Source organism: Eptatretus burgeri, chromosome 4 (assembly GCF_056783735.1).
Source record: "Eptatretus burgeri isolate ZD-2024b chromosome 4, Ebu_testis_v1, whole genome shotgun sequence".
Lineage (NCBI taxonomy): Eukaryota > Metazoa > Chordata > Myxini > Myxiniformes > Myxinidae > Eptatretus > Eptatretus burgeri.
The window spans coordinates 71,055,112-71,082,611 of NC_140964.1; the positions used below are offsets into that span (position 1 = coordinate 71,055,112).

At 41.4% G+C, this 27,500-nt stretch overlaps 1 protein-coding gene across 2 annotated transcripts in view; it reads left to right on the forward strand.

The window, feature by feature from the left end:
• The window catches only part of LOC147028312 (gamma-aminobutyric acid type B receptor subunit 2-like), a 92,438-nt gene that overhangs the window by 28,932 nt on the left and 36,006 nt on the right, over nucleotides 1-27,500 (forward strand). Inside the window, exons 4-5 of one of the 2 annotated variants that reach the window (XM_085878597.1) lie at nucleotides 16,223-16,405; nucleotides 17,097-17,232. In XM_085878597.1, coding sequence (XP_085734723.1) covers nucleotides 16,223-16,405; nucleotides 17,097-17,232 — 319 coding nt within the window. The remainder of the gene's footprint in view (nucleotides 1-16,222; nucleotides 16,406-17,096; nucleotides 17,233-27,500) is intronic. The other variant, XM_085878598.1, reaches the window with a different exon arrangement.

Here is a 27,500-nt window from a genome sequence, read left to right on the forward strand (position 1 = left end):
TATTTGCATTTTTATTCTTGTCCATAAGTTTTTTTTTTTCATGAAACATTGTTCAGTGAACACATCTTCATTAAATTATTAATCAGATGAATCACTGAGGTTCTTCATGATAATAGAAAATATATTAGACAACATGGGAACCATTGTCAAGTTACTTAAACAATACCAACAATGGCTTATCCTGTTCTGTGATCCGATATGAGCACTAGCTTCACCATGCTGTGATACCAAATTTAAATCGCATAAACTGCATCAATGGACTAGTCTTATTCATTCATTCATATGTCATGCTGTATTTCGAGTGTCGGTGCTGCCGAAGCAGTTTCGTGGCTGGAGATACAACACTGGATGGGTCGCCACTCCGACACAGAATCGACTTATCCAGTTGCTCTTGATGTCCTTGTACTTAATGGAAAAGTGCATTGGTTCTGCTTATGTCCTTATCCAACATTAAATTTATACATAAGCTCATGTAAGAGCCTCATCTGTTGTAAAAAATATATTGTCAATAATGCTCAATCCAAAGGTTCAACCACAGGATGGCTTTTAACAATAACTTTGAACTGTTCTCTGATCAAGGCCACCCGGAGGACAAAATGTCAGGTTACATTTCCCCACATTTTCTCTCACAGTGTGAAGGAGCATAGATCCTCATAAGTCGTAACTACAATTTGTTTTTCTATGACTTGAAACGATATAAATTTCTGCTATAATCTACAGAGGGCACTGCATCATTGGCACTGCTGTTAGATGCTACATGCAGCCGTGTGCTGCGTATGAAAGAAGAATATGACACTTGTTCGCAAACTTCATTAGATGAAATTGGTTGATGTGCTGTCATTGGGTTTCATATCTCGCACCAGACTCAGTGGTGTATTTGAGTGTTTGCTCTGAGTCTGGTAGTTCAGTGGTTTCCTTCAGAGTTCAATTCAACCAACGCCAATGACTCTAAACTTGATACTTTCCATAAGAGGTTTCTTCCCAGAAACAGACCTGAACTAGAAGGGCACTTGGTAGAGCGCATACCTCAGCCACATCATGCCTGATCCACAAGAACATATCGCACCCAATATATTTTTGAAATATCATGCTATATATCTTTTTTGGCCCTATCTCTCAATGGTGACGAATCACTTTATAAATTAAATGATTTTCATATCCAGGTCCGGATTTGGATCTTCACCAAAATCGAATAAATATGTCATGGTCAAACACCCAACCTTTCCTCCAAGTTTCATCCGAATCCGTCCACAGATTTTTGAGATATCGTGCTATCTACCATTTTTGGCCCAATCTCTCAATGGTGGAGAATCACTTAAAAAATTCTAGTAGTCAGATCCGGATCTGGATCTGCAGCAAAATCTAATCCGTTCGTCCTTGTCACACACCCAACCTGCCCACAAAATTTTATCTGGATCCGTCAACAACTTTTTGAGATATCTTGCACACAGACAATCAAAAAGACAAACAAACAAATAAGAAGACGTCGTGCAGAGCACGATACTTGCAAAATCCATAAAACAAATTTGACCTCAAAAATAATTGGGGGTTGATTTCAATGACCAAATATGCAACTCCTCTTCAAATTCCAAATGAATCGGACAAAAATTGACAATTTTAGAAATTCGGCCTATGTTGACCTATTGGCCATTGTTGACCTCAAAAATAATTTGTGGTTGAAATCAGTGAGCGGATCTGCAAATCCTTTCAAATTTCAAGTCAATCGGATGAAAATTGAGGATTTTGGAAATACCTCCTTAGTTGTTGACATTTGGCCTATGTTGACCTTTTTGTCCATATTGAACTCAAAAATCATTGGCTGGTTCAATTCAGTGACATGATCTGCAAATCCTCTTCAAATTTCATGTCAATCGGATGAAAATTGAGGATTTTATAAATCTCACTTAAGTTGTTGACCTTTGGCCTCTGTTGAATTTTTGACATTTTGACCTCAAAAACAATAGGCTTCTTCCTTGTGACAAACTCTACCATGTGATGAATTTTTGTGAGGAGTGGTTAAAATTTGTGACCTATAGGCGATAAAGAGACGGACAAACAGACAGACAGAATGACAAAATCGACGAACCAATATACTTGAAAAATGTTCGATTTTGCAATTAACAGAGAGAAGGGGGTGAAAACATAACCTCCGCCCACCTTCGGTGAAGGAGGTAGGAATGGAACACATCAAATGGTTTGATCATTAAGCAGCATGGATCAGTTAAATTATGCACTAAATTGTGAGGAGAGAGTTTTTTTCTTCAGCTCCATCTGTAAAGTCCACTTTTCATTTTCAATGGGTTTTAATGCTCTTTCATGCTCTCTTCACACCCCAGCTATAACTTTGTCGACTCCTCTGTGCCATCTCTGAGCAGGTAATTCCTCGTGGCATTGTGGCTGATGAACTGACTTTCATCAATCTCCTGCCTAAGCTTGTAGAGTTTTTCTTCTGCTTAGTTTTCTTTTCTATTTCTCAACTTGCAGAACCTACCTGTCGCTTCGCTGATTGACCGATTAGTTGCCCTCTTTGCCAAAATTTTTGGGTGAGAAGGCGAAGGAAAGGAAGACAAATTTACCCGTGCATACAGTGCTTTAACCCCTCCCCCCTCCACCCCGTCCCTGTCCTCACATCCTGCTCCACCACTCCTTTGCCCCCCGTTCGTCCTGATGTCCCTTCCTGCTAGAAATGTCACACACAATGACAGGCTTTTCCAGGCCCCTCTGTGGTTTTTTTTTTTTGTGTGGTGGTTGGGGGGGGGGTTGAGAAGGGAAGGAGAACAAATTTACCCATGTGAAGTGTGCTTTACCCTCAGCATTGTCCAGTTAAAAGAGGAAATTGTAATACCAACTGCCAACACCATCAGGTGGTGCTACATGGTACAAATTTACATCTATATTTTACACCGCCACCCCCCTCCCCACTCTGGCATACCCCCGCGTGAGGCCATAGCCACATAGCCTATGTAAAAACCCACACAGAGTTGTATTGGCACCCCGAGTTTAGAGTTTGTAACTTAAAAGATGTGACCGAGCATAAGGAACAAAGCCACACACAGAGACACACAGACAGATATAGAATGGTCCAAGTGTTCTAAAGCTCAAAATTGTCAAGGGTCTAATCTATCTGAAGGGTGTAAGGGGTCTGAATTGGGTTTAGGTCTGAGGGGTGAAAAGGAACTTAAGCAGTGTAAAGGTTTCAAGGTTCTCAGGGTCAAAAGGGTATAGGAAGATCTAAAGGGTGACATGATCCAATACTATCCAAAGTGTTAAAACGATCTTAAAGGTAAAAGACGTCATCAGGGTCTTAAAGGTAAAAGGGGTCATAAAGGGTCCAATGGGTCTTTTGAGCCCTCAGGGTCCTTGGGATATTATGGGTCGTTTGGGTCCTCAGGGTCTTTTGGGTCATCAGGGTCTTTTGGGTCATCGGGGTCCTTTGGGTCCTCAAGGACTTTTGGATCATCTGGGTCTTTTGTGTCCTCTGGGTCTTATGTCATCTGGGTCTTTTGGGTCCTCAGGGTCTTTTGGGGTCTTAAGAGTCTTGGGGGTCCTAAAGGGTATTCAACAGTCGAAGGCGTCTCAGCAGTCTAAAGGGTCAAAAAGTGCATAGTACGTAATTAAAAGACGAATGTGTGTGAAGTCAGGGTGCAATTGACGTTCAAACAGCACGTCATTAATGGACGTAGTCACACGGCTTCATGGATGGACTGATCATGTTTATCATTTTTCCTTCAAAACTTGAAAATGTTTATATTTATTTGTAATTGAGCAGAAAGAGAAACGTGAAGAAGTAACATTGTCGCCAAAGGAAATTTGAAAATTGCAATACTCTGCCACCCCCATCAGGTGGCGCTACACGGTGCACATTTACATGGAGATTTACACCCTCCTTGCCCCCACACACCCATGTGTGAGGCCGCAGCCACATAGCCGATGTTACACCCCTCCCCCCCCACACACACACACACACACACACACACACACACACACACACACACACACACACACACACACACACACACACACACACACACACACACACACACACACACACACACACACACACAAAGTTGCATTTGTACCCAGAGTTTGGAGTTTGCAACTTGAAAGATGCGGCCATGCATAAGGAACAAATAAAGCCACAGAGCGAAACAATGCTGTGTGTGTGTGTGTGTGTGTGTGTGTGTGTGTGTGTGTGTGTGTGTGTGTGTGTGTGTGTGTGTGTGTGTGTGTGTGTGTGTGTGTGTGTGTGTGTGTGTGTGTGTGTGTGTGTATGTATATATATATATATATATATATATATATATATATATATATATATATATATATATATATATATATATATACACATACAGGGTGAGTCATAAGTCGCACCCAATTTCTGTCAGTTGATTGTTTGTTTGCCATTTGTATTACAGTGTACAAGAAGGTAGAAATGAATGATTGACATGTTTATCTAACCATTTATTCAAGAAAAAATCATTACAGAACTGTACCAACCTGTTTTACTTTCAATTTTCAAAGTGCCCTCCCTCTTGATCGATGCACAATTGCAGCTGAGCAGGCACAGAGCGGCACACACGTCTGCAGAGTTCGATATCAATTTCCTCAAACTTTGCAGTGATTTGAGCCTTCAATTACTGAATGGTACGAGGCTTTTCACGATAAACAAGCTCTTTTATGGGCCCCCAAAGAAAGAAATCTGGAGGTGTAAGGTCTGGGGAGCATGCCGGTGTAACAGGATAAGTTGCCCCTGGACAACTTCCCCCCCGGGGGGGTACTTGTCCTCGAATAAGTCTCCCCCCTCCTTGGATAACTTGCCCCCCTATGGCCAAACATAGATTTATACTAAAATATTTACCTCTCGGTGTTCAAGTTCTTTACATACTTTTTATCATGTTCTTTTTATGTTCTTCTCATGTTCTTTTTATCCATTTTTTTGTATCTGTATTCTATTCCTCTGTGGGGGGGGGGGTGAGTTGTCCAGGGGGGGGGGTAGTTAAACTGTTACACCGGCCACTCGATCGGACCACGGTGGCCGATCCACTTTCTGGGAAAGTTTCCATCAAGCCACTGACGAACATTACGTCCATAATGAGGTGGAGCTCCATCATGCTGGAAATAACAGTCCTGATCTTGTACCCTGGGCCAAAGGAAGGTTTGCAGCATATCCAGGTAAATTTCTGCAGTGACAGATCCCTCAAAGAAAAAGGGTCCAATTATCCCTAATGGAGATATGGCTGCCAAAACTGTCACTCCAGGTAAATTTACCTCCTTCTCAACTGTCACTCTTGGGTTATTTTCAGCCCAGTAGACACAATTGTGTCTGTTAATTGTGCCATTAAGCTCAATTTGGTGCAAATTCAGTATCTTTCCAAACTTGCAGCAATAACCTGCAAAACAAAATCAAAAATAAACAAATTACGAAAATTAATAACCTGCAAGACAATTATGAACAACATGACGTCCCAGAAAGAATCTGACAGCCGAAAAAACAGAAATCAGGCGCTACTTTTGACTCACCCTGTTTATATATATATATATATATATATATATATATATATATATATATATATATATATATATATATATATATATATATATATACTTACACATACATTTGTAACTTGCATGATTGATTATATTTCATTTGCATTTTATGGCAGCAGTAGTAACACACAAATAATTTATGCATTCCATTCCATGCTGCTGTTGTTTCATCTTTGTCTGTTTGTCTCTGTAAGTCTGTAATTATGAACCCCAAAACACACATGTACCTTCATACACATACGAGTTTATGAACCTCTTGGTGACCAATGACATTGTCTTGTCTTTGGGTTCTTAAATGTGTTTCTTGATTTCCTCACCATCAATCCACATTTCGTTGGCTGCGATCTCGTCAAGATACAATTAGTAATGTGAAAATTTTGATCAACCCATAAACAATAACCCTCAGTATTATCTACACTACACTCAAGATGCACTTTTCCCCAAGTTGTATTAGGTTCTTGTGTGCTGCTTGGTAAAAACAAACTTAAAGCTGGAAGGAGAGAGAGGAGGGCCTGGGACCACTTGCTACAAGCTTCCTGACCAGTAGGGGGGTGCCTGATATGGATCCACCATTTTGACATCCGTGATGCAATGAACAAAATTTCTGAATTTTAATCTCGAAACATGATTATGTACTCGATGATGATGATGATCATGAACTCAATGATCACCATGCTCAACGCAGAGTGTCAATTCTGCTGAAGCAGTTTCTTGGCTCTGGTTACAGTTTTAGACGAGTCGCCACACTGATGCAGGATACTCAACTGAGTGTGCAGGAATTTTGAATTTGACCATGATGCCAGTGATATTTTGCCTACTCTTTATGAAGGACACCGTGGGATCTTTAATGTATAGCAACTCATGCTGGCAGATGGGATGCCCAGTTCAGCATCCATCCGAGGGACGGCACACACATTGATGCATCGCCCTACATATGATGACAGCTTCTAGCTCTGTCGGGATTTGAATCCAGGCTGGACAGCTCAGAGACGAGTGTCCATACCTCAGTTCTCTCCATCAGCCAATAGTCAGAAAAGAAGATATTCAAATGAAATGCAATTTCCAGCTTAGTCATCATCTGTGAAAAACACAGAACTATCCACTGCTAATAACATAGTTTCAGCCATGACAATGCTTTCCACAGTGCAAGTCAGCTTGAAAGCTTCAATTGTCTTTGTGGCAGTGTCATCCCCCCTCCTCTCACCGTTAGGAAAGGAATTGATCCATGGATGCATTTCTGGATCACTGGCCATTCTCAATGCAGAGTAGAGTTTAAAGGAGCTGGCTACATTTCAGAAACGTCATTAACTGTTTAATGATGCCAAAAAGGGTGGATGTGTGGTAGGCACCCCTTGTTTGTCACGAGCCTCAAAGGAATTGCTGGTGTGGCATGTGCTCATTCCTCCAGAACAGTTGAGAAGGGGATATTTGGATATAATCCGATATGGGTTTACCAGTTGAACCATCAGTGGGAATCAACTGCACACGAATGACAGCCATTGGTCCCCAAATTGAAAATGTACAGTATATGGTATTTTGGGCACTAATTGCTGTGATATATGTGGTTATTGCATGACTATGAGCTATGGCCTTCAGGCCAAGGTTCATGTGCATGACTTTGATGAGTTTGTTTGACTGTGTACTTTGGTCTTGGGGTTAAAGAACACCTGCTTAACTTTGTTGAAATGTTTGTTTGTTTTTACCTTTTCTTCTGCTTTTTTTTACTGGTGGGAAGAATTATTGGACTGCCATTTCTGCAAAAGCTTTCAAACTGACTCACAAAGATGGGAGTGTTGACGCAGCTGATATTGCATTTAGCAGTGGATGTTTCAATGTTTTTCACAAATTGCAGCTAAGCTGGAAGTTGTATACACAGTGGCCTGCAAATGTATTCACCCCCCTCCAAAGTTTTCACATTTTGTTGCCACCAGAGATTATTTCATGATGCTTTCAAATCAAACTTAACACATAAAGTCTTCACAAACTCCTCCAAAGTTGTAAAGCTAAAAAAAATCAGATAAAACATGAATAAGTTAAATTAACAGAGAATATCAGATGATTCTCAGTTGCATAAGTATTCAAACCGTTTGCCTAATGAATCCTAAATCACTTCAGTAGCAACTTATTTGTTTGAAAGGTTACAAATTAAGTTTAATATGTTTAACCTTAATGTATTCAGTGGTTCAAATTTGAAATTAAGCTCCTCCACCACTTATCTTAGGAGTTTTAAGGTGCAACTCACTTGGTCAACCAACAAGGCAAACATGAAGACCAAGGAGCTTTCCAAAGAAGTTAGATATAAAGTGGTGGTGAAGCACCGCTCAAGAGAGGGTTATAGGAAGATTTCAAAGTCACTCATTATCCCTTTGAGTACGGTGTAATCCATCATTAAGAAGTGGAAGATGTATCATACCATCCCACGCAGATTCCACCCAGATCAGGTCACCATCCAAACTCAGCAGCTGTGAAAGCAGGAAACTGGTTCATGATGTCACTGTAGATTCAACCATGACTTGAAAAATCTGCAAGGCTCTATGTCTTGAGATGGGGGTCAGTGTTCATCAATTAACAATATCCTGTTCCCATCACAAAGCTGGCCCCTATGGGCAGGTGGCAAGACAGAAGCCATTCCTGAAAAAGACAAATCTAAAAGCTTGTTTGGAGTTTGTGAAAAAAAGCATCTTAATGATGGAGAAACGTTTTTTGGTCAGACGAGACGAAAATTTAACTTTTTTGTCTAAATTCAAAGTGTTACATCTGGTGCAAGCTGAACACTACACATCACCCAGTCAATACTTGGTCAATCCATACTGTCAAGCATGGTGGTGGGAGCATCATGTTATGGGGCTGCTTTTCATCAACAGGGACTGGCAAGCTTGTCAGGATAGAAGGAACAATAGATGGTGCAAAATACAGGAGAATCGTTGATGAAAACCTCGTGTCGGCCATGAATCTGAAACTGGGTAGGAATTTCACATTTCAACAGGACAATGATCCAAAGCACAAAGCTAAAACCACATTGCAGTGGCTGAATAAGAAGAAAATAAATGTTATTTTGAGTAGCCCAGTGAAAGTCCTGACTTGAACCCAATTGAGCATTTTTGGCAAGACTTGAAGATTACAGTCCATCGACGATCCCCATCAAACTTGGCAGAACTGGAGCAATTTTCATGTGAAGAATGGGCAAAGGTTTCACCATCTCACCGTGCAAAGCTGGTCGAGACCTACCGACGATACTCATCGCAGTCATTGCTGTAAAAGGTGCTTCCAACAAGTGCTGAATACTTTTACAACCAGTGAATTTTGATTTGTACATCTTTTTTGCAGGTATTCCTGACATGGAACATCCTTCAACATAAAACAGTGTTTAGTTTGATCTCTTCAGTAATGAATAAAAAAGTTCATTTGGAAAATTAGTTTACACACTAGTGGTAATTCATCTAAATGTGGGATTGTTGGTCATGGTGAATAATTTTTCAGGCCTCTCTACATCTTCTGAAAGGATGTTCATCTGAGGAAAGTTGGGTGTGGGGCATTAAATGATGCTGTTGATCCCCCCAACATGGATGAAAATGGCACGCATTCTTTGATTCAATAATCTTCTTTGCACGAGTTCATTTTTCATGTCAAGTATCTATGTATTACTAAAACTCTCATCTTGTATATATGTATGTATGTATGTTCCCAAAATACAGCAAAAACCGCACATGAGAGGGCAAAAACTTTCGGCCCACCTTACTCAACATTCTCCTGCAGTGTTCAGTATCAAGTTTCATTCAAATAGGGCAATGAAAACAATTATTAACTCGAGGGGGAGCACTCGGTGGAGTGCAAAACCTCCGCCGCCAATACTGCTGGGTCACTAAAGTGAACCTGGTATCCTATTCATTGGAGGTCAAAACGGATCACACTCTACTGAACCACGATTGAATAAACTAAACTAGATCGACCCGCATGTAGAAATCGAAATTTTTTTTGAAAAAGTTGCAAAATTTTGTTGTTGTTTTTTCTCGAACAAATTTTTTTGTTGTTGTTGTTGGAAATCACTTAAAACATGTAGAAATGCAAAAAAAAAATACAAATGTTTTTTCAAAATGGCCACCATAGCAGCCATTTGGGCTTTGGACCAAGTCCAAAATCTAATGGCATGATCCTTGGACCATACCTAATCCCCCCACCAAGTTTCGTCAGAATCCGTTGAGGAGTTTTTCCGTAATACTGTTCACAAACAAACAAACAGACAGGGGTGAAAACAGTAACCTCCGTCCATCTTCGATGGCGGAGGTTAACAAGTGGTGCCAGGCACAACAAATCCCACCCATTTAAGGCATAAAGTTATTTTGGGGATCAAATTTAAATTTGATACATCCTTAACCTGAATGTTGATTATAAGGAATAGAATAAGGAATATTTTAGTCTTGGTTTGAAATCAATTAATCCATTTTTGACGAAGTTATGACCGTAAAATGATTTTGACCTTTCTAGGCCACGTAAGGTCAAAGGTCATGATGTTAAATGAAAGCCAATAAAGGACTTGATATATGTCTTCCATAGTAAACAGGCATATTCCTAACCTTTTTTGATTTATAATGGAAAATTTGTAATTTTGACTGATGACCATGATCCCCAAAACTTCGGACCCTACTGATCTTCACAAATATTCATTTTTCACGATAGGAATGGGTAGGATTATAAGTGACAAATACAATAAGGTTCACTATAAGCTTAGTCTGAAGTAAATCGGATCATTTTTGACGAAGTTATGAGCGAAAAACGATTTTGATCTTTTCATGACCTTGACCTTGACCTTTGATCCAATTGGACACAAAAGTTAATGGGGTCATCCAAGGTTCATTGCCCACCTGTGGATTAAATTTGATAGTGTTTGCTAAAGCCATTTTGCCATAAAGTTGCTAACAGACAGACAAACAAACAAACCAGACGATTACAATATCCCGCTCCCTCCCTCTGGGGGGCGGGATAGAAAATCAATTCCTGATTCAGTCAAGTACTCTTCGGGAGTATTTGATCAATGTAAACAACCTCAGCGGTATAGTTCGCTGGAGCTATCTTTTGTTTTGTTTTTTGAAATGACTTTTTTTTATCAACCGCTGTCACAACGGGAACCTAACGGGTTCACGTGTCGTCGAGTTATTCATAAAATTCACATTCCTATTGGTCAAATGGTCTTTAGTAAACAACATAATTTAAATTAAAGAATAATAAATAAATAAAATCAGTTATCTTGATAATGCAGAATAGCATCGAGGTGTGCATGCACACTCCCCTCTGAGCTCTTTAGCCTGGCTTTGAATCTCGACTCAGCTGTAAAATGTCATTCTGCAGTTTTGCAGGCATGTTGATTCATCAATGTGCCTACCTTACCTCAGATATCTGTTAAGCTGGGTATCCCATCTGCCAGTATTAGTTGGTAGGCGTTATATATCCCACGCTGTTCTTCACAAAGAGTAGGTGAGCTATCCAAACAATGCAAATCATCCAGTCAACACCATCTCTCCTGTCAAGCATAGTGGTGTCAAGTAAGCATGGTGGTGTCATCTCCACTGTCAAGCATGGTGGTGGCAACATCATGTTACGAGGCTCCCTTTCATCAACAGGGACTGGCAAGCTTGTCAGGGTAGAAGGGACACCCTGGCCAAATTCAAAATTCCTGCTCTAGCCTACAGGGGTACTGTATCAGTGGCACAGCCACATCCCTAGGAAATGATGCAACACACAGCCATGTGCTGCATGCAATAGAAGAAGACTTTTCTTACAAGTGCTCAATTGGTTATGTTACCGATGAGGATGATTTCAAAGGATATGGTCAAAAACAGTGCCGCTCTTCATGACATGGAATCTCAAAGAAGGAGGTGGATTCCCAGAGTCTGTCAAAACTCCCACTGTCAATACGTTGGTGGGCTCCCTTTCATCTACAAGCATGCAGTTGCCTTGTTCCTCCAGCCCTCTCTTACCTCTGCTCTCCCCAAGCCACACCAGGTTGCACGTATTCCTTTAGAAGCCCTCATCTGCTCACTCTCAACTCTCAAATCCAGGCTGGTTGCTCACCTGCATTCATGTGTCCTCTTGATCTCCCAATTATGGAATTGTCTCCTTGTACCGTGTATCTAGTGTCCCGTCCTCCTCACTTTAGGCTTTCAAATGTTCTGCTCATTACGTCCCTCCCCCCCTGCATTCACCCATGCACATCCACGGTCTCTTCGACACATGCTAATTCTTTCCCATTCTGTTCTCCTCTGTGCCATTGTTTCTCATTTTTGTGGTATTCCTCCTTTCCTGATTGTGTTTGCCCACCCTCTCCCCACAGACACTCTGGTAGTTCGTAAACCCCTTGCTCTTTGTCGTATATCTCCTCCATGAGCCGAGACCCTTGTATAGAAAAGAGGGGGGGAAAGGACGAAAGATGAATGCAATAAAGGAACAAAATACCAGATAGCGTGTCGTAATAATTGGATATAAAGTTCAGTGTCAAAGTGATTTGATAAAAGTGGCTTTTCATAGCCGTCTTTGGTCGGGTGGTGTCAGAGTGGATTTGGACCTGGCAATAATAGTGAACCATTTTGCCAAAGTTTAAATCCGTCATCATTTACCCAAAAGCATAACATGACGTATATCGTTTGACATTTCTCATTTTAATGGGAATAATTTGTTATTGTTGTTTCATTCCGAATTCACCTGCAGATTTTAACGCTCACATTTGTTTCTGATTTTTCACTGCCAGGAGAATAATAAAGGCAATAAAAAATGATCGCTTCAAAACTACCAGCGAGCAAAGATATTTTGTGTCGCTTGACGAAAGGTTTGATTTATTAATTTCATTCCTGTAAAACGATAAAAGACTTTTGAGCTGCTTATCCTCCTGAAATGAAAACAATCCCCATTGTGATTTCATGTGTTATTCCTCTTCTTGGATGGAACCTTTGTTTTATTACAGTGTAAGGATAGACCTGGAATATGAACACAAGAGTTGGTCATTTGGCCCACAATGTTCAACATCACATTAATTCAAACTATCAGTTTATCAACTTATTTCACAAGGGGGAGAGTTGGGAGAACAGTTTGGCAAGCTCAAAGACATCACCAGGGATTTTTTGTGGAGGTGGAGGGGGGATGAACAGGGTTGTTGGGTAAGGAATGAATCTTATTCTTTCATATGCATCACAAGGCTGTGGGGTAGCATATTTGGCTCAGGACGTGGCAATACCACTGATGCAATTCCCTCTGCTGGTTAGGGTAGGAATTTGGAATAGTGCCGGTGACAGCTCGTCTACTCTTCACGAAGGACACCGTGGGATCTTTAACATCCACCAACGAATGCTGCAGACGGGATGGCCGTTTAATATCCATCCATGGGATGGCACACCCATTGATGAATCACCCTGCCTGTGAAACACGGGAATTATAGTTTATGGCTGGGCCGAGATCCAAACCCAGGATAGACAGCTTAGAGGTAACTGTGCATACCTCTAGGCCATCCTTTCAGCCCACGAAATGAATGACAGCACATAAACCTTTTGAGGAGACCCTCTCATCGGCATCACAATCAGGGTATATGCATACAATAACCCATCCATACCTAAGCTACCTCACAGGCTTGCCATTTTCCATACACCCTTCCATCCCCAATGCTTCTAGATACCTTTATAATTTTATCAGACGTGGTGGTGTAATGATTAGAGTGTCTGTGACAACATTTCCCACTGAGTGCGGTGAGAAAGGCAGCATCATTGTTGTGGTGTCGCTGCACCTAGACAGCCCTGGGAAGTGACGGCACTCCCCCCAAGCTCAGTGGTTGTGTTAGATGAGATTAACAGTCTTGTGTTGTGACTCATATATTGGTCTGGACATCCATGTGTGTGAGATGTGTGTGGTGTTTGTGTGGCAGCTCTACTATGAGCTATAGATCCTGTCAAAAAAATTACACTTTAACCCTATCCTTTCTTGTACACAAAGTAAAGGCTCGTGGAAGAGCTATAACACATATCAGAACACAACATTACAAAAGGAACAGCATAAATAGAGGAGGGGGACACCAACAGTGCCGAGAGACAAAGTAGACAGACATGGACAAACAAGGGGTGTGGGTAAGAATGAGGGGTTGGAGAGAAGGCATGGGGGTGGACAAGATTGATGCAGAAGCAAACTCTCAGGAAGGAAAAACTGGAGATTTGGAAGGAGGTGTGCTTGGGGGTTGGGGGTGGTAATGTAGGTTAAAAATAGCATGCTTTGGGATGATGGAGGATCTGAGATGGTTGTGAACAGCTGTCTTGAAAACCTGCAGGGAAGAATGCGATTGAAGAGAATGTACAAGTTGGCTCCACAGGAGAGAGAAAAGTGCAATGAATGAGTGGAAGTGAGCAGTGATTCTGGATTTTGGTACTTTCACCAGAAGGGGGTTGCTGGTGTACCATGTGTGCCCTGCAGAAACCCGGAGGGGGGAGAGGGACAAAGCATGGAAAGGACAGAGGGTGCCAGACCAGAAAGGAGGTGGTAGAAGATAGAGAGACCACCGACCTGTCTGTGATGCCAAAGTGATAGGCCAATTGACGCAGCTTCTTCGCAGGAGATTCCAATGATCTGGAAGACTTTGGTTTCCATGGCATCAAGCTGAGCAAGATGTGAGGCAGGGACGCCAACCCATAGAGGAGAGCAGTTCTCCATCAAACCGCAAAAGAAGGCCTTGCAGGTGGATAATTCAGGTGTGCCAAGGAAGGACTTTGTATGACAGAGGATGCCCAGTTGGCGACCAGCTTTGTTGGCCAACTGAGAAATGCTGTTGGCCCAAGAAAGATCTTGGCTGAGAGTGAGGCCCAATAGTTTTGAGTGACTGAACTTCCTGAAGAGGATTGTTCGGAAATTAGAGAGGATATTTTGCCACACTGTCAGTCCTTTTGTAGAGAGAGTGGGAGATTTGTCATGATTGAAAGCTACCACTACTGTTATTAACCTCCGCCATCGAAGATCGGAGGTTACTGTTTTCACCCCTTTCTGTTTGCTTGTTTGTGTTTGTTTGTTTGTTTGTGAACAGTATTACGGAAAAATTCCTCGACGGATTTCGACGAAACTTGGTGGGGGGGGGGGGGTAGGTATGGTCCAAGGATCATGCCATTAGATTTTGGACTTGGTCCCCCCCCCAAAAAAAAATTAGAGAAAAAAAAATATTTTTTTGCATTTCTACATGTTTTAAGTGATTTCCAACCCCCCCTCCCCACAAAAAAAATTATTAGAGAAAAAAAAAATTTTGCAACTTTTTTTTCAACAAAATTTGGATTTCTTTTTTTGCATTTCTACATGTTTTAAGTGATTTCCAACCCCCCCCCCCAAAAAAAAATGTAGAAAAGAACTATAACTCTGTCAGCACTGTTGACGTCATATTTAATGGATAAGATATAAGGTTCACTTGAGTGACCCAGCAGTATTGGTGGCGGAGGTTTTGCACTCTCGCGAGTGCTCCCCCTCTAGTTGTTTCTTTGAAAGCTACCACAACCTGAAGGAGACAGGCTTTATTACCTCCACCACCAAAAGTGGATGGATGCTATGTTTTCACCCCTGTCTGTTTGTCTGTGAGCAGGATATCTCAAAAGGTTATGGACAGATTCGGATGAAACTTGGTGGACAGGTTTGATGTGCGACAAGGACAAATTGATTCGATTTTGTTTTAGATCCATATCCAGATACTACAATTTTGGAAGTGATTCTTCACCATTGAGAGATGGTGCAATGAATGATATATGGCATGATATTATGGTAGATGAGTTGGGAAGGTGACAAGAACAAGCTGATTAGATTTTGTTGTTTGACAAGGATGAATGGTCCAGATGCAAATCTGACCTATCAGCAGGATATAAAATGTAAACTGTTCAGCCTGGCGGAGGTATGTGCTCCACCGAGTGCTGTTCTAGTTGTTTCTGTTACCTCTACCTTTCCAGGAAAACCACTCCATGTATTAACTATTATCTGAGTGAAAGACCCCTGCATTACTGCTGTCCTCACTCTCCTCTTCTTTACGCTTCAGATGTGGCTCCTGTTCCCCTCACTGTCAATTCTGCTGAAAAACTCTTCTGCATTTATTTTGTCTCTACCTTTCATTATCCTGAATGTCTCAATCAAATCCCCTTGTAATCGCCTCCTTTCTAATGTATAATGTCTTCTCTCCTTCAGCCGCTCCTCATATATATATATATATATAAATATATCTTGGTCTAGCTCGTCCTGGAAGCAATTCAATCACTCTTCATGGAGCCCCCTGCTTGTCAGCTCTGTCCTTCTATTCCCCAAATGTGGGCAGATGTAATGCGATGAAATATTGTCCTGTTTGCTTTTTCAATCTGAGCATTTAGTTCGTAATGTGATCCTATAGTGTTAATTTGTCCTTTGTCGACTCATTGTAATTCATGTAAAAGTACACCAATTGGTGTGAACTCATTCAATTGTCCTACTTGTGATACATTTACAAGGTCTTCCATGTGTCTTTTGTCACTTGTTAAAGATATTTGAAGAAAGTAAATATTAACACCATCCCGTGATGCTGACCTGCCACTTGAAATCGTGGTCACTTGTTCACAAGTGGTCAGTGTGCCATTGTCACAATATTGTTGCAGAGAAGAAGTTGTTTGTTCAACCAAGAGACATAGCGTGTACCTCCCTGTCACAGCTCCTCACGCTGCGGACAAATCCTGATGCAGCAACGCAGAACCGCCGCTTTCGCTTCACCCAGAACCAAAAAAGAGAAGATACACGGACCCCTCCATCCATCTCGAGCGTGAACCACACCTCCACGAGTCGCTGTGATGGTCTGCAGGCGGAAAACCATCGGCTGCGTATGCGGATCACTGAGGTGCAGTCCAGCACCACTGAACGGTGCATTTTTCTTCATGGCTGTCGGACTTTTTACAAAGGAACTCGACGAGCAATGACTCGGTGACCCTCAATCTATATTTCCCTGCATATGCTTTTGTGTCCAGGTTTCCAACAGCTATCACTTGTGCAGATTAAATGCTGCAGTGTGCCTCTCAACAAAGTAGGCCACTGTGTTCTGGTACTCTGGCCAAGTTTTAAATTCCTTCTCCAAACTATGAGGCGGCACTACACCAACAGTGACCTGTATACCAGTAATGATGCACCAGCAGACCAAGTTCAGAACTGAATGCCAGTCAAATAAATATGCATTTGTTAGATAGATGGAAGTCCTGTTCATTGATGAATCACTACAGTAGTTATTCCTTGTTCATTGTTTGCTGATGAAAAATATTTAATGTACAATTCTTTTTATAACAACAACAGTAAACCCTAAATTCTGTTCTTTGTGAGTCTGCGATGTCTTGCCAGCGTGTTTGTTTGGCATCCAATCAACAGACACTTGAACAAACCAGCAAAATTGTGATTGTTACAACTGGGATTCAAATTAAGATTTCCTTTTTGCCCACTTGCGAGCCTGGAGTTGCCTTATTGCAACTGATAGGAGTTGTTATTATTTACTCGAAACATTATACTGTCGCTGTTTTTCTTCTTGGCATGCCGCTGGTCAGCTGGACTCAGAGTTGGAGCAGTTAACCATGCAACTGCAAGGAAGTCCTGAGAAGGTGTCCGCCTCAAGAAGCAATGACAATTACATTCCTACTCCCATCGAGCTGGATCACAGCACTCAGAAGCTTCTTCATAGTGGTGAGTTTTATGCGTCATTTCAACTTGAATACCATTGAGCAGTGCTTCATTATTTTTGGCTGCTCGCTAGAGTACCCTTATTCTGGACATTTCCATCTGTCTGTCCGTCTGCGAAACTTTGGTCAAGCCTAGGGGCTAAACCACTCAGCCGATTCCAATGAAATTTGGTAGGTAGGACCAATATTTCTGGGAATCGTGTGCTTTCGAATATGGGACCCCAGGCCCTATAACGGCATAGCAACGGCCCTTTAAAGTGGTCAAAAAATCGAAAAAAAATCAAAAAAAATATCGAAAAATCGAAGCTTGGAGTTCTGTGCGCAATCTATCTCGCTCCCTTCATGCCAATTTGCAGCCCTAAAGGCCCGGTCACACCTTGACGTTTTAGCCAACGTATGCCGATTTTTGAATTTTTTTTTTCTAAAACGCTGGCACACGTTGAATACGTTATGGGTAAGTTTTGATAACATTGAGAGCACGCTGAAAAGCACTGCCATGCGTCGATGTACGTTGGCTTTAAACGTTGTACTTTTTGGTTGTCCTCAAATTTTTTCATGCTTGAAATTTCACGACGTATGCCGGCGTATGACTCACACGTTCCGCTATGCTGGCCACAAGTTGTATGCACGGTCTGCGATCGTTGACAGACGTCAACACATGCTACTTGTAAGTTAATCATAAGTTGAGACACGCCGAGGTAATGTTTAGCGTACCCGAAACTTATTTCTAACCTATGATTAACGTGTTGTTGGCACGTTACACGATCGTTGCCACACGTCGACAGACGTTACTTTTAAGTTACTCATAGGCTGAAAGACGTCGGTATAATGGATCGTCCTTGCGTCAGCGTCCACGGCCACGGCCAGGACACTTATTTGCAGCATTCTTCAAACTTTTCTTCGGCATGACGAGGATGTTCACACTTCGATGTCTAGCTTGGCTATGATTCCAATTGTCCATCGGCAGCGTCTATTTAAAATAGTCGAGTTTGAGCGTTTTAACACGTTCAGAAGAAACGCTTCAAATTTCAAAACCCCAGCGTCAAAAAACAAAGGCGAGTGACAGCAATTTAAATCGTTCATTGTAAACAATGAAAATATCTGAGTGGTACCGTTTAAAAGTCATTGAGTGTAAAAAAAATCCAATTGTTGAGCGCAAGCGTCTACTTTCAATAGTGGGGTTTGAGCGATTTAGCACGTTCAATAGAAACGATTAAAATTTCCGAGCGCCAGCGTCAAAAAACAAAGGCGAGTGACAGCAATTTAAATCGTTCATTGTAAACAATGAAACTAGCTGAGTGGTACCGTTTAAAAGTCGTTGAGTGTAAAAAAAATCCAATTGTTGAGCGCAAGCATCTACTTTCAATAGTGGAGATGCAGCCATTTAAATCGTTGAGTTTATCATTTAAATCGTAAAATCGTTAAACGCAAGGACGATCCATCATAACCCACACCCTCCCCCTCACACTCACCTACTACTACCAACATGAACAAACTACTACTAATACTAATACTAATACTAATACTGTTACTGCTGACATGGACATCGACTCAAAAAGGACTCGAAAACACTGTTGGGTTCCCCTTTTATGAGCAGCATTTTTATATACCAATTCCCAAAACCGCTGGGAACACGTCTTTATATGGCAGTTGTAAGCTAGAAACACGTTAATTTTTTTTTTTTGTCGACTGGAAGACGTCATTGGAATACATCTACATACGTCGATGTGTGTTGGGACGACGTAAAGAATTGGTTCAAAGCACGTCAAACATAAGTTAGAAATAAGTTTCGCGTAAAAAAGACATTACCGCGACGTGTTTCGACTTATGAGTAGCTTAGAAGTAGCCTTTGTGGACGTGTGTAAGCGTCCACATATCGTGTGTAAAACCTATCCCCATCGCATGCGGAACATGTGTCATACGCCGAGTACGTCGTAAAATTTTGAACATGTTTAAAATTTCTTGACGTACTCTACTTACTACGACGTATGATAGCGTACTTTAGCGTTGTACTCACGTATACCAAACTTACTCATACCGTATTTGACGTGCCCCAACGTTTTAGACACATTTTTCTTAGGTCGGCATATGCTGGCGAGATCGCCAAGGTGTGACCGCGATGTTGACACTTCCATTTCTACGGCAGTTATGATTCGAATCGTTGTGCGTCAGCCTTTTAATAGGCTACGTCACGACATCGTCGGCGATGCGTGCAACGCGCTATGCCTAAGTTAGACTATCGTTGGGCATAGGTTGTGTAGGCCGACAACAGGTTCAGCATTCGTTGGTATAAGTTATCTATAACACAACGAAATGTTCTGTGTCCGTTACTAATGCGTTATACATAAGACCAAGTCGCTTTGAATACGTCCGAATCTTTAAAAAAAAACATCAAAAGTTCAACGTAAGCCAGCGTTTTAGATACATTTTAATACGTTGCCATCGCTGGCTAAAACATCAAGGTGTGACCGGGCCTTTACAAAAAATATTTGTAGGAGGAGATAGGTTTTGGGCGAGTACATGTTGAACATTTCAGAAACGGTTAATTGCCAATATCTCCAAGAGAAAGTATGATTTTGATGAAACTTGGGGTGAAATGTGTACAATGTGGCTAGCATGTACACAAAAATGAATGGTTGCTATGCACACCTCCGTTGCTTAGCAACAGCTAGAATACTTTATCGTACATCATAAACTTATTGTGGACTGTACAAAAAAATCAATACCTCCGAATCTGGACCTCCGAGGGACCTGCTTTTTTTGTGCCCAAGGAGAATGTCTTACAGCATCATATAAAATAATAAAATCTTTAGCGAATAGATAAATGGAATTACCAGGGCTGCCATTCGTTGGAGTCTCTTTGGAAACATGCCTGAAATTTCACAAGGCGGGTTTCTGGGCGCAAACTAAGAGGGCTGTGATAATTGGGTGATCGCTAGAGTACCCTTATTTTCACTTTTTCCGTCTGTCTGTTGGCTGCTTGCTCCGCTCGAGAGCACCATTATTCTGGACATTTCCATCTGACTGTCTGTCTGCTAAACTTTGGTCAAGCCTTGGGGCTAAACCACTCAACCGATTCCAATGAAATTTGGTAGGTAGGACCAATATTTCTGGGAATCGTGTGCTTTCGAATATGGGACCCCGGGCCCGAGCAACGGCATAGCAACGGCCCTTTAAAGTGGTCAAAAAATCGAAAAAAATTAAAATATCGAATCTTCGAGTTCTGTGTGCAATCTATCTCGCTCCCTTCATGCCAATTTGCAGCCCTAACAAACAATATTTGTAGGAGGAGATAGGTTTTGGGCGAGTACATGTCGAACATTTCAGAAACGGTAAATTGCGAATATCTCCAAGAGAAAGAGTCTGATTTTGATGAAACTTGGGTGAAATGTGTACAATGTGGCAAGCATGTACACAAAAATTAATGGTTGCTATGCACTCCTCCGTTGCTTGGCAACAGCTAAAATACTTTATCGTACATCGTACACTTATTGTGGACTGTACATACAAATTACGAAAATCTCCGATACATGCATACTCTAACTTTCGCTAATTTGTACTCTGATCATCGCGCCGTGGCCATTCGATTGTCAAAGAATGAAATTGATTGATAGCATGTACATTAATATTGGCTCGTCGTGTCGGCCAGCTTTCCATCTAGAGCGAGCAGCCATGTCGCCTACCGGCTTGTCACAAGTTTTTATGGCTTTAGAATTATTAGAACTGATGCTAGTATAATGCTTCATAAGCATTTGCTTAGGACTGACTGGATAGTTTAGAGGTCGCAGATTCATCTTTGAGCTGTTTAGCCTGGGTTGGAATCTCGACCCAGCTGTAAACTGTCGATCTGTTGTTTCCCAGATAAGGCTAGTTCTCCACCCGTCGGATGGGACATTAAGATGGGGATCCTTCTCCCACTGTTGAATGCTGGTGGACATTTATGATCTTTCACAAAGATTGGGTGTATGATCACAGGCACCCTTAACAAACTGCAAATTATATTGTCCTAACCAAGCAGGCTCTCCATCAACGGCCTAGCATTTCTCACAGGAATGATGCAACCAGCAGCCAGGCCCGCCACACATAAGAATGAATGAATTGCCATGCTCTAAATCACCTGTTTAAGTTCCACATGTTTGTTATTATAATTGCTAAACTACTCTTGTCAGTATCAAATGTGTTAACTACAGACCTTGTCAGTAATGAAAGTCTCACTCCCCGCTCCCCCTGAAAAAAACAATCATTGAGGAAAGCCCCCACCTTTCAGAAACTATGCTATTTGGTTGATGTTTTTAAAAGTTTTCATAAAGAGATGGGCTTGCCCAAACTACCTCCTCATCCTGAATTTAACTTTAACCACTGAAGCTCCTGTTAGTTTAATTATGAGAAACATCATAACAGTATAAAACCATCAATAATCTTCCAATAAGGGGAAAGTAAGGTATCACAATCGATATTTGATCACAATAAATAATGCAGAAGGGAAAGTGTTCGCATGAGAAAATTGACGTTCTGTTGCGGTGCCAGTTGGGGGCGTTGCATCATGGAGCATGTTTTCTCTCAGAGAGGATGCTACATCATGTAGCAGGAGAACAAAACCCATTACAATTTCCTTTTGGAAATAACATTTGGTCCAAAGTGACTAGACGTTCAGCATGAATGTGGGCATGCAAGTAAATGGCTCCTCTCAAAAGGTTTTTTTTTTGTAAAGAAACAAAGGTCCTCAGAAATCTCTTTTGATCGGGGCATGACACATTTCGACAAACCTATGTGGTGAAGACCAGACTCTGAAGGTGACGAACAAAGTTTATGTTTTTCTTCGAGGGCAGGACCACCCAAACTCACTCCTGATTGTAATCCCATTTATTGAAACGCCTGACTATTTACCGCCTCAATTGAGCTGATTAACCGAGAGGTTCACACACACGTTTCCGACAAAAAAAATGAATGTTGGATCACTTTACTCAATAAATAAATGAAAAGGCAAATTAATTTTTTCGTGTGCAATTTGTTTAACCAGGTTCTCTTTATCTATTATTCAGACTTGAATGATGATCTGATCACATTTTACATCAAATTTATGCAGAAATACAGAAAATTCCAAAGGGTTCACAAACTATTACTCACCACCGCAACTAAACCCCTTGTTTTCATGCAAGGAACCTCGGTTCAATTGCCACACACCAAACACGTTTGTCAGTTGTCTCCTAATCCTTGTAATTTATGTAAGGGTGCACTGATACCTAATTCTACTGATGTCTTCATCCTACAAGTGAGTTACAGGCAGGCTCCTCTGTGTGAGCCTGGGAAAAATGTGAAGAATAAAACAATAATGGCAAAAGATGACAAGATAGGGCTTAACATACATTTCTTCAGGAAGGAGGAATGATTGTTTGAAATTTCCTTCCTGTTTCTTGTTCACACGCCATTCAATTCCATGAATTTTGAGAGCTTTTTGAAATGGAGTTTTTTTACTTCTTTCTTTTCGCTCTCCATGCATCATGGTTCCAGACCTGAAAGTGATTTTTTTTTTCGAAAAAAAGTGATTTTTAAATGTTTAATGTCTTTAGTCATACACACTCTGCACTTTTGCTCACTCATAAATGGATATTTCTTAGTGAATAAATGAAGAGATCCTTGAGCATCGAGAAACGTTCCTTGAAGCAGGGAATGAATGAGCACAACCCAAAACGACACGGAAATAATAGTGCGAGTGAACCAGGCTTTGATGGACTCACTTGTTCATGTTCAGCATCACAAAGGAAATCCAACCTCAATCCAGGCTCGACAGTAAATTGATCCTCGCAAAGGAGTCTTTGAAAAAGATGAAGTGGAGGACGACAGTCGACAGAATATGAAGTACACTACCGAATTGGAAACTGCTATTATTGAAGGTAAAAGCAATGAAAAAATAGTACTGTCTCATAAAACAGAATTTTTTTGCACAACTAAAACAAGTGTCAAAGGAAACACATGCTTCATATAATTGGTCTTGCAGGTGTGAAACGTAGTAAAGTAGATTGTGTAAAGACATCCTCCGAGTGTGGAGGAGCAGATGCATCGCACTAACGTGACTTCACGCAGCTGTGCAAAGCGGAAAGGAAAAAAATGCAACGACTAATTGTAGATTAGGGTCATCCTTTTCAAAGCTGTGATCTTTCCTCAGAAAAAAAGTGATGTATTGAGATTTAGTGTTTATCGATTCTGCAAATTTTCAGCCGTGATGTGCAGTTTACGGGAACAAAACTGTGTTCAGCATCATGTTAGGGGGACAAGTTGCTGAAGTGTGGTTGAGAAGACCCACACATTGACAATGGCAATTTTCAAACGTAGCTCACTCAGCAGGCAAACTAAAACACAATGCGATGAAAACAGATGTCATATTTCAAACGAGCTGCTTGAGCAGGATTGCTGAACTGCGGGTAAAATTCATTGTTGGTAAAAGTGATGCTGCATTTTGCTTTCGTACACAATATGCACCTTGATGGGTTTAATTGCAATGCAAAGCGATTTTCTTGGCATTTATTTTTCCGTCGGGCCCTACACATATTAATATATATATTTTCAGATATATATATATATATATTTTTTTTTTTCAGATATATATATATATATATATATATATATATATATACATATATATATTTTTTTTCAGATATATATATATATATATATATATATATATATATATATATCTCTTTAGTCTGATCACGAACCACCTCCCCCCGCCCCCCACCTCCCTCTTCACCCACCCTTTGAACATACACAAAACCCGACTCTCAATAGAAAGACAAGTGATATTTCCATGGCCCTCCCTTCATTCACTCTATTGTCCTTTCCCTTCACATTCCCCTTCTCACTTCTCCCATCCCATTTGAATATCTAATATGCTTTGACTATGACTATGAGTACGACCACGACTACTACTATTGCTACTACTACTACTACAACCATGACCCCTATTAGTCACATCTTCTTGTGGAGTTGGCCAGATAATGTTTTTGGCCCAATTCTTTTACAAAGCAGTCGGCCAGGCCTGGCATTCAATTTTTTTTTATTTTTTTTTACACAATCAAGGCTCATGTATGAAGAGCGAGAACACTGAACAGATCAGGATGGAACAGCAGAGATTGGGGGAAAACACCAACAGCAGAACTGAAGAACAAAATAGAGGTAAACTGAGACAAACAATGAGTGTGAAGAGGAATCGGAGTTAGAAATGGAAGCAAGGAGTCAACAGGTTGGAGACAGAAGGTAATTTTCAGAAAGAAAAAAACGGAAATCTGGAAGTAGCTGGGCTTGGGTGGGTGGGATTAACGAAGGGAGAAAAAGATCATGGTTTTGGATTGGGGACAATCTGAGATGGTGGAGAACAGCTGTCTTGAAGACCTGTGGGGAAGAATGAGATTGAAGAGAATGTGGAAGTTGGTTCCACAGGTGGGAACAAAGAGGAACAAATGAGTGGAGATGATCAGTGATCCTGGATTTAGGGAGTTTCACCATAAGGGGGTTAATGTTGGACCGCATGCACTCCTGCAGAAACCTGGGGGAGGGTGGTCAAAGCAAGGAAAGAACAGAGGGTGCAAGACCAAAACGAAGGTGGTAGAGTACAGAGAAACCACCGACCTGTCTGTGATGGGAAAGCGCTAGGCCCATTGACACAGCTTCAGCGTGGGTCATTTCAATGGTCGTGAAGGCCTTAGTTTCCACGGCATCCAGCTGAGCAAGGTGTGAGGCAGGGCAGCCAGTCCAGAGGGGAAAGCAGTACTCCATCAAGATGCAGATGTTGCGGAGGACGTGGAATGGGAGTTCAGGTGTTCCAAGGAAGGACTTTGTATGACAGAGGATGCCCAGTTGGCGATTGGCTTTGGAGGCCAACTTTGAAATGTGGTGTGCCCAAGAAAGATTGTGATTGATAATGACATCCAGGAGTTTGAGTGACTCAAAGTTTGAGTGACCAGCCTTGACAGGAAGAGGAGATGAAAGGATTCTGTAAGAGCGACACGTTGGCTATGAGGGTAGAGGAAGTTATTAACCCAAGAGTGGAGTTATAGTCAGAGTATGGAGAGCAAGGTGGGATGCCAGAATGTATTGAAAGCATGAAATATGTGCAGAGACCACCCTGATCTCATCTCTGATAATGAGGGCCTCCATCCATTGAAGGGTGAGTAGAAGCTACATGGAAAAGGTGGAATAACCTTGTCTCAATCAGAATTGGTCATCTGAGATGAGGCCATTGGAGAAAAGAAAGGATTTCATAGCAACTGTGATGATGAGTTTCATGACCTTGTCATGAACGGAAGTAAGGTAATTGATTTGTCATGAAGAGGATCAGTTTTTTCTACTTTTTATTTAATTCTGTGATGTTGGCTGATTTCCAAGCAGATGGAAGATGACCTCAGGCAAATGACATGGTGAAAAGGGCAGAGAGAGAGAGGATGTGCAAGAGCAGCAACCAGGTTTTTAGGACAAGTGAGCTGATGCTGTGTCCGGTCCAGTTGCAGAATCAGAGTTGAGGGTTGACAACAAACTTCTCCACTCTCTAAGATGAAAAAGACACAGAGTCCAGGAGCAGTTGGGTCCGACTGTGAAAGGTCGCTACAGGAAGCGAGGGGTTTTGGGACTCGAGACGCTGCCATGGGACACTCCAACTGACGGTGATTCAATTGAAGGTGATTTTGGGCAGGAATTTGGAATTTTACATGATTGACTGTTAATGCTGAAATGTTAAACTTGTTTTGTCTGTTTAAAAATTTTTTTGTCAATATCAACATTTTAAAACCATTTGCTTTATCAAATCACCAAGGTTCATGTAAGAGCAAAGTTGAACCGACATCGGGGTAGTAGGGCAACAATACGAGACTTTTAAAATGATGTATTAATGCGAACAAGACCTTTCGCGCATGTGCTGTGTATGTGTTTTCAGTGACTCACTTCTGCTTGTGCAAAAGCTTTTAATATGCCGTCGCGAGCGCAAAATCTGCAGTTCAAATCGTCTTTTAAGCATAATTTTCAACAAAGGAGTGACAATTTCTAAATGGCTAACTCTCATTGAGCACAACTAGCAAGGGAATTAATGAGGAAAATAAGATAGAAGAGATGAGGAAACACTGAAAACAGCAAGTCAGAAGGTTGGTTTAGGAAGATTTATTGGAAATAATGATGATAACAATTCTGCATCATGATGGTGAATGACATGAGGTGGCAGTGCACTGCTTCTTCCCCTAATGGCTTCTTCTTCTTCTATAACTTCCCTAATTATTCCCACATTCTTGTGGGGTCAGATTAAGTTTTTGGCCATAGTCTTTTACGAACTGGCTAGCTAGGCCTGAAACTCGACTAAGTATTAATGGCTGGAATTTGGAACTTGGCCATGGTGTTGGCAAAAGATCACCTACTCTTCGTGAAGGACAGCATGGGATATTTAGCGTACAACTAATGCCAACAGATGGAATGCCAGTCTAACATCCATCCACACTGATGAATGAACCTGCCAGTGAAACACCGAGATTTCACCGACTTATAGCTGGGCCAGGATTCAAAGCCAGGCTAGAGACAGCTTCGAGGCAAGTGTGCGTACCTCCAGACCATCCTGCCTGCTACGTGCACTGCTTACTTGATGTTAAAATAAGTATTTAACTCTGAGCTGGTCCTCCAAACAAAATATCAAAACACTGGAATTTCCAGGATAGTGATTGTGCGAATGTCAGTTTTTGTTGAAAAGACCTTTGGCCTCCACAAGAAATGCTGTCGTTGAAAATGCACTTACGTACTGTAGCTTTGGCTCAGAATTGGGGTTTACAGCTACCGTTTAGAATTTGGATGCATGTTCATTTATTTTCATCATGCCTACTATTCGCTAGAAGAAGTGCTTCATTAGGTTTTGCCTTCATTGGTTTATGGGTGTAATTGTTGCCTTGGTGAAGGCACTTCATATCCAATCGATTATAATATTAAAAGTCATAATGTAATAACACCTCATCAGGTTATTTTAACAGGATAACGATAACATTGTCATTCACTCGTGTTAATTATGTTGCAATGCCAATAAAGCCACGAAACAGTCTCCTACTCCCTTTGCTCGGTGACATGAATGGGGTAAATGAAGGAAAAAGCAACACTGTCCATTGGGCCTAGCAATAGCATGAAACCTTTGCGGCCCAGGCTCCATTGAACCAACCTTTTGCCTAAAGCCGCTGCTGATGCCACTGAATGAGGCACCTCAAAGGAATCTTCAAAGCGTAAATAGACAAAAGGTGGAGACTTCAGATG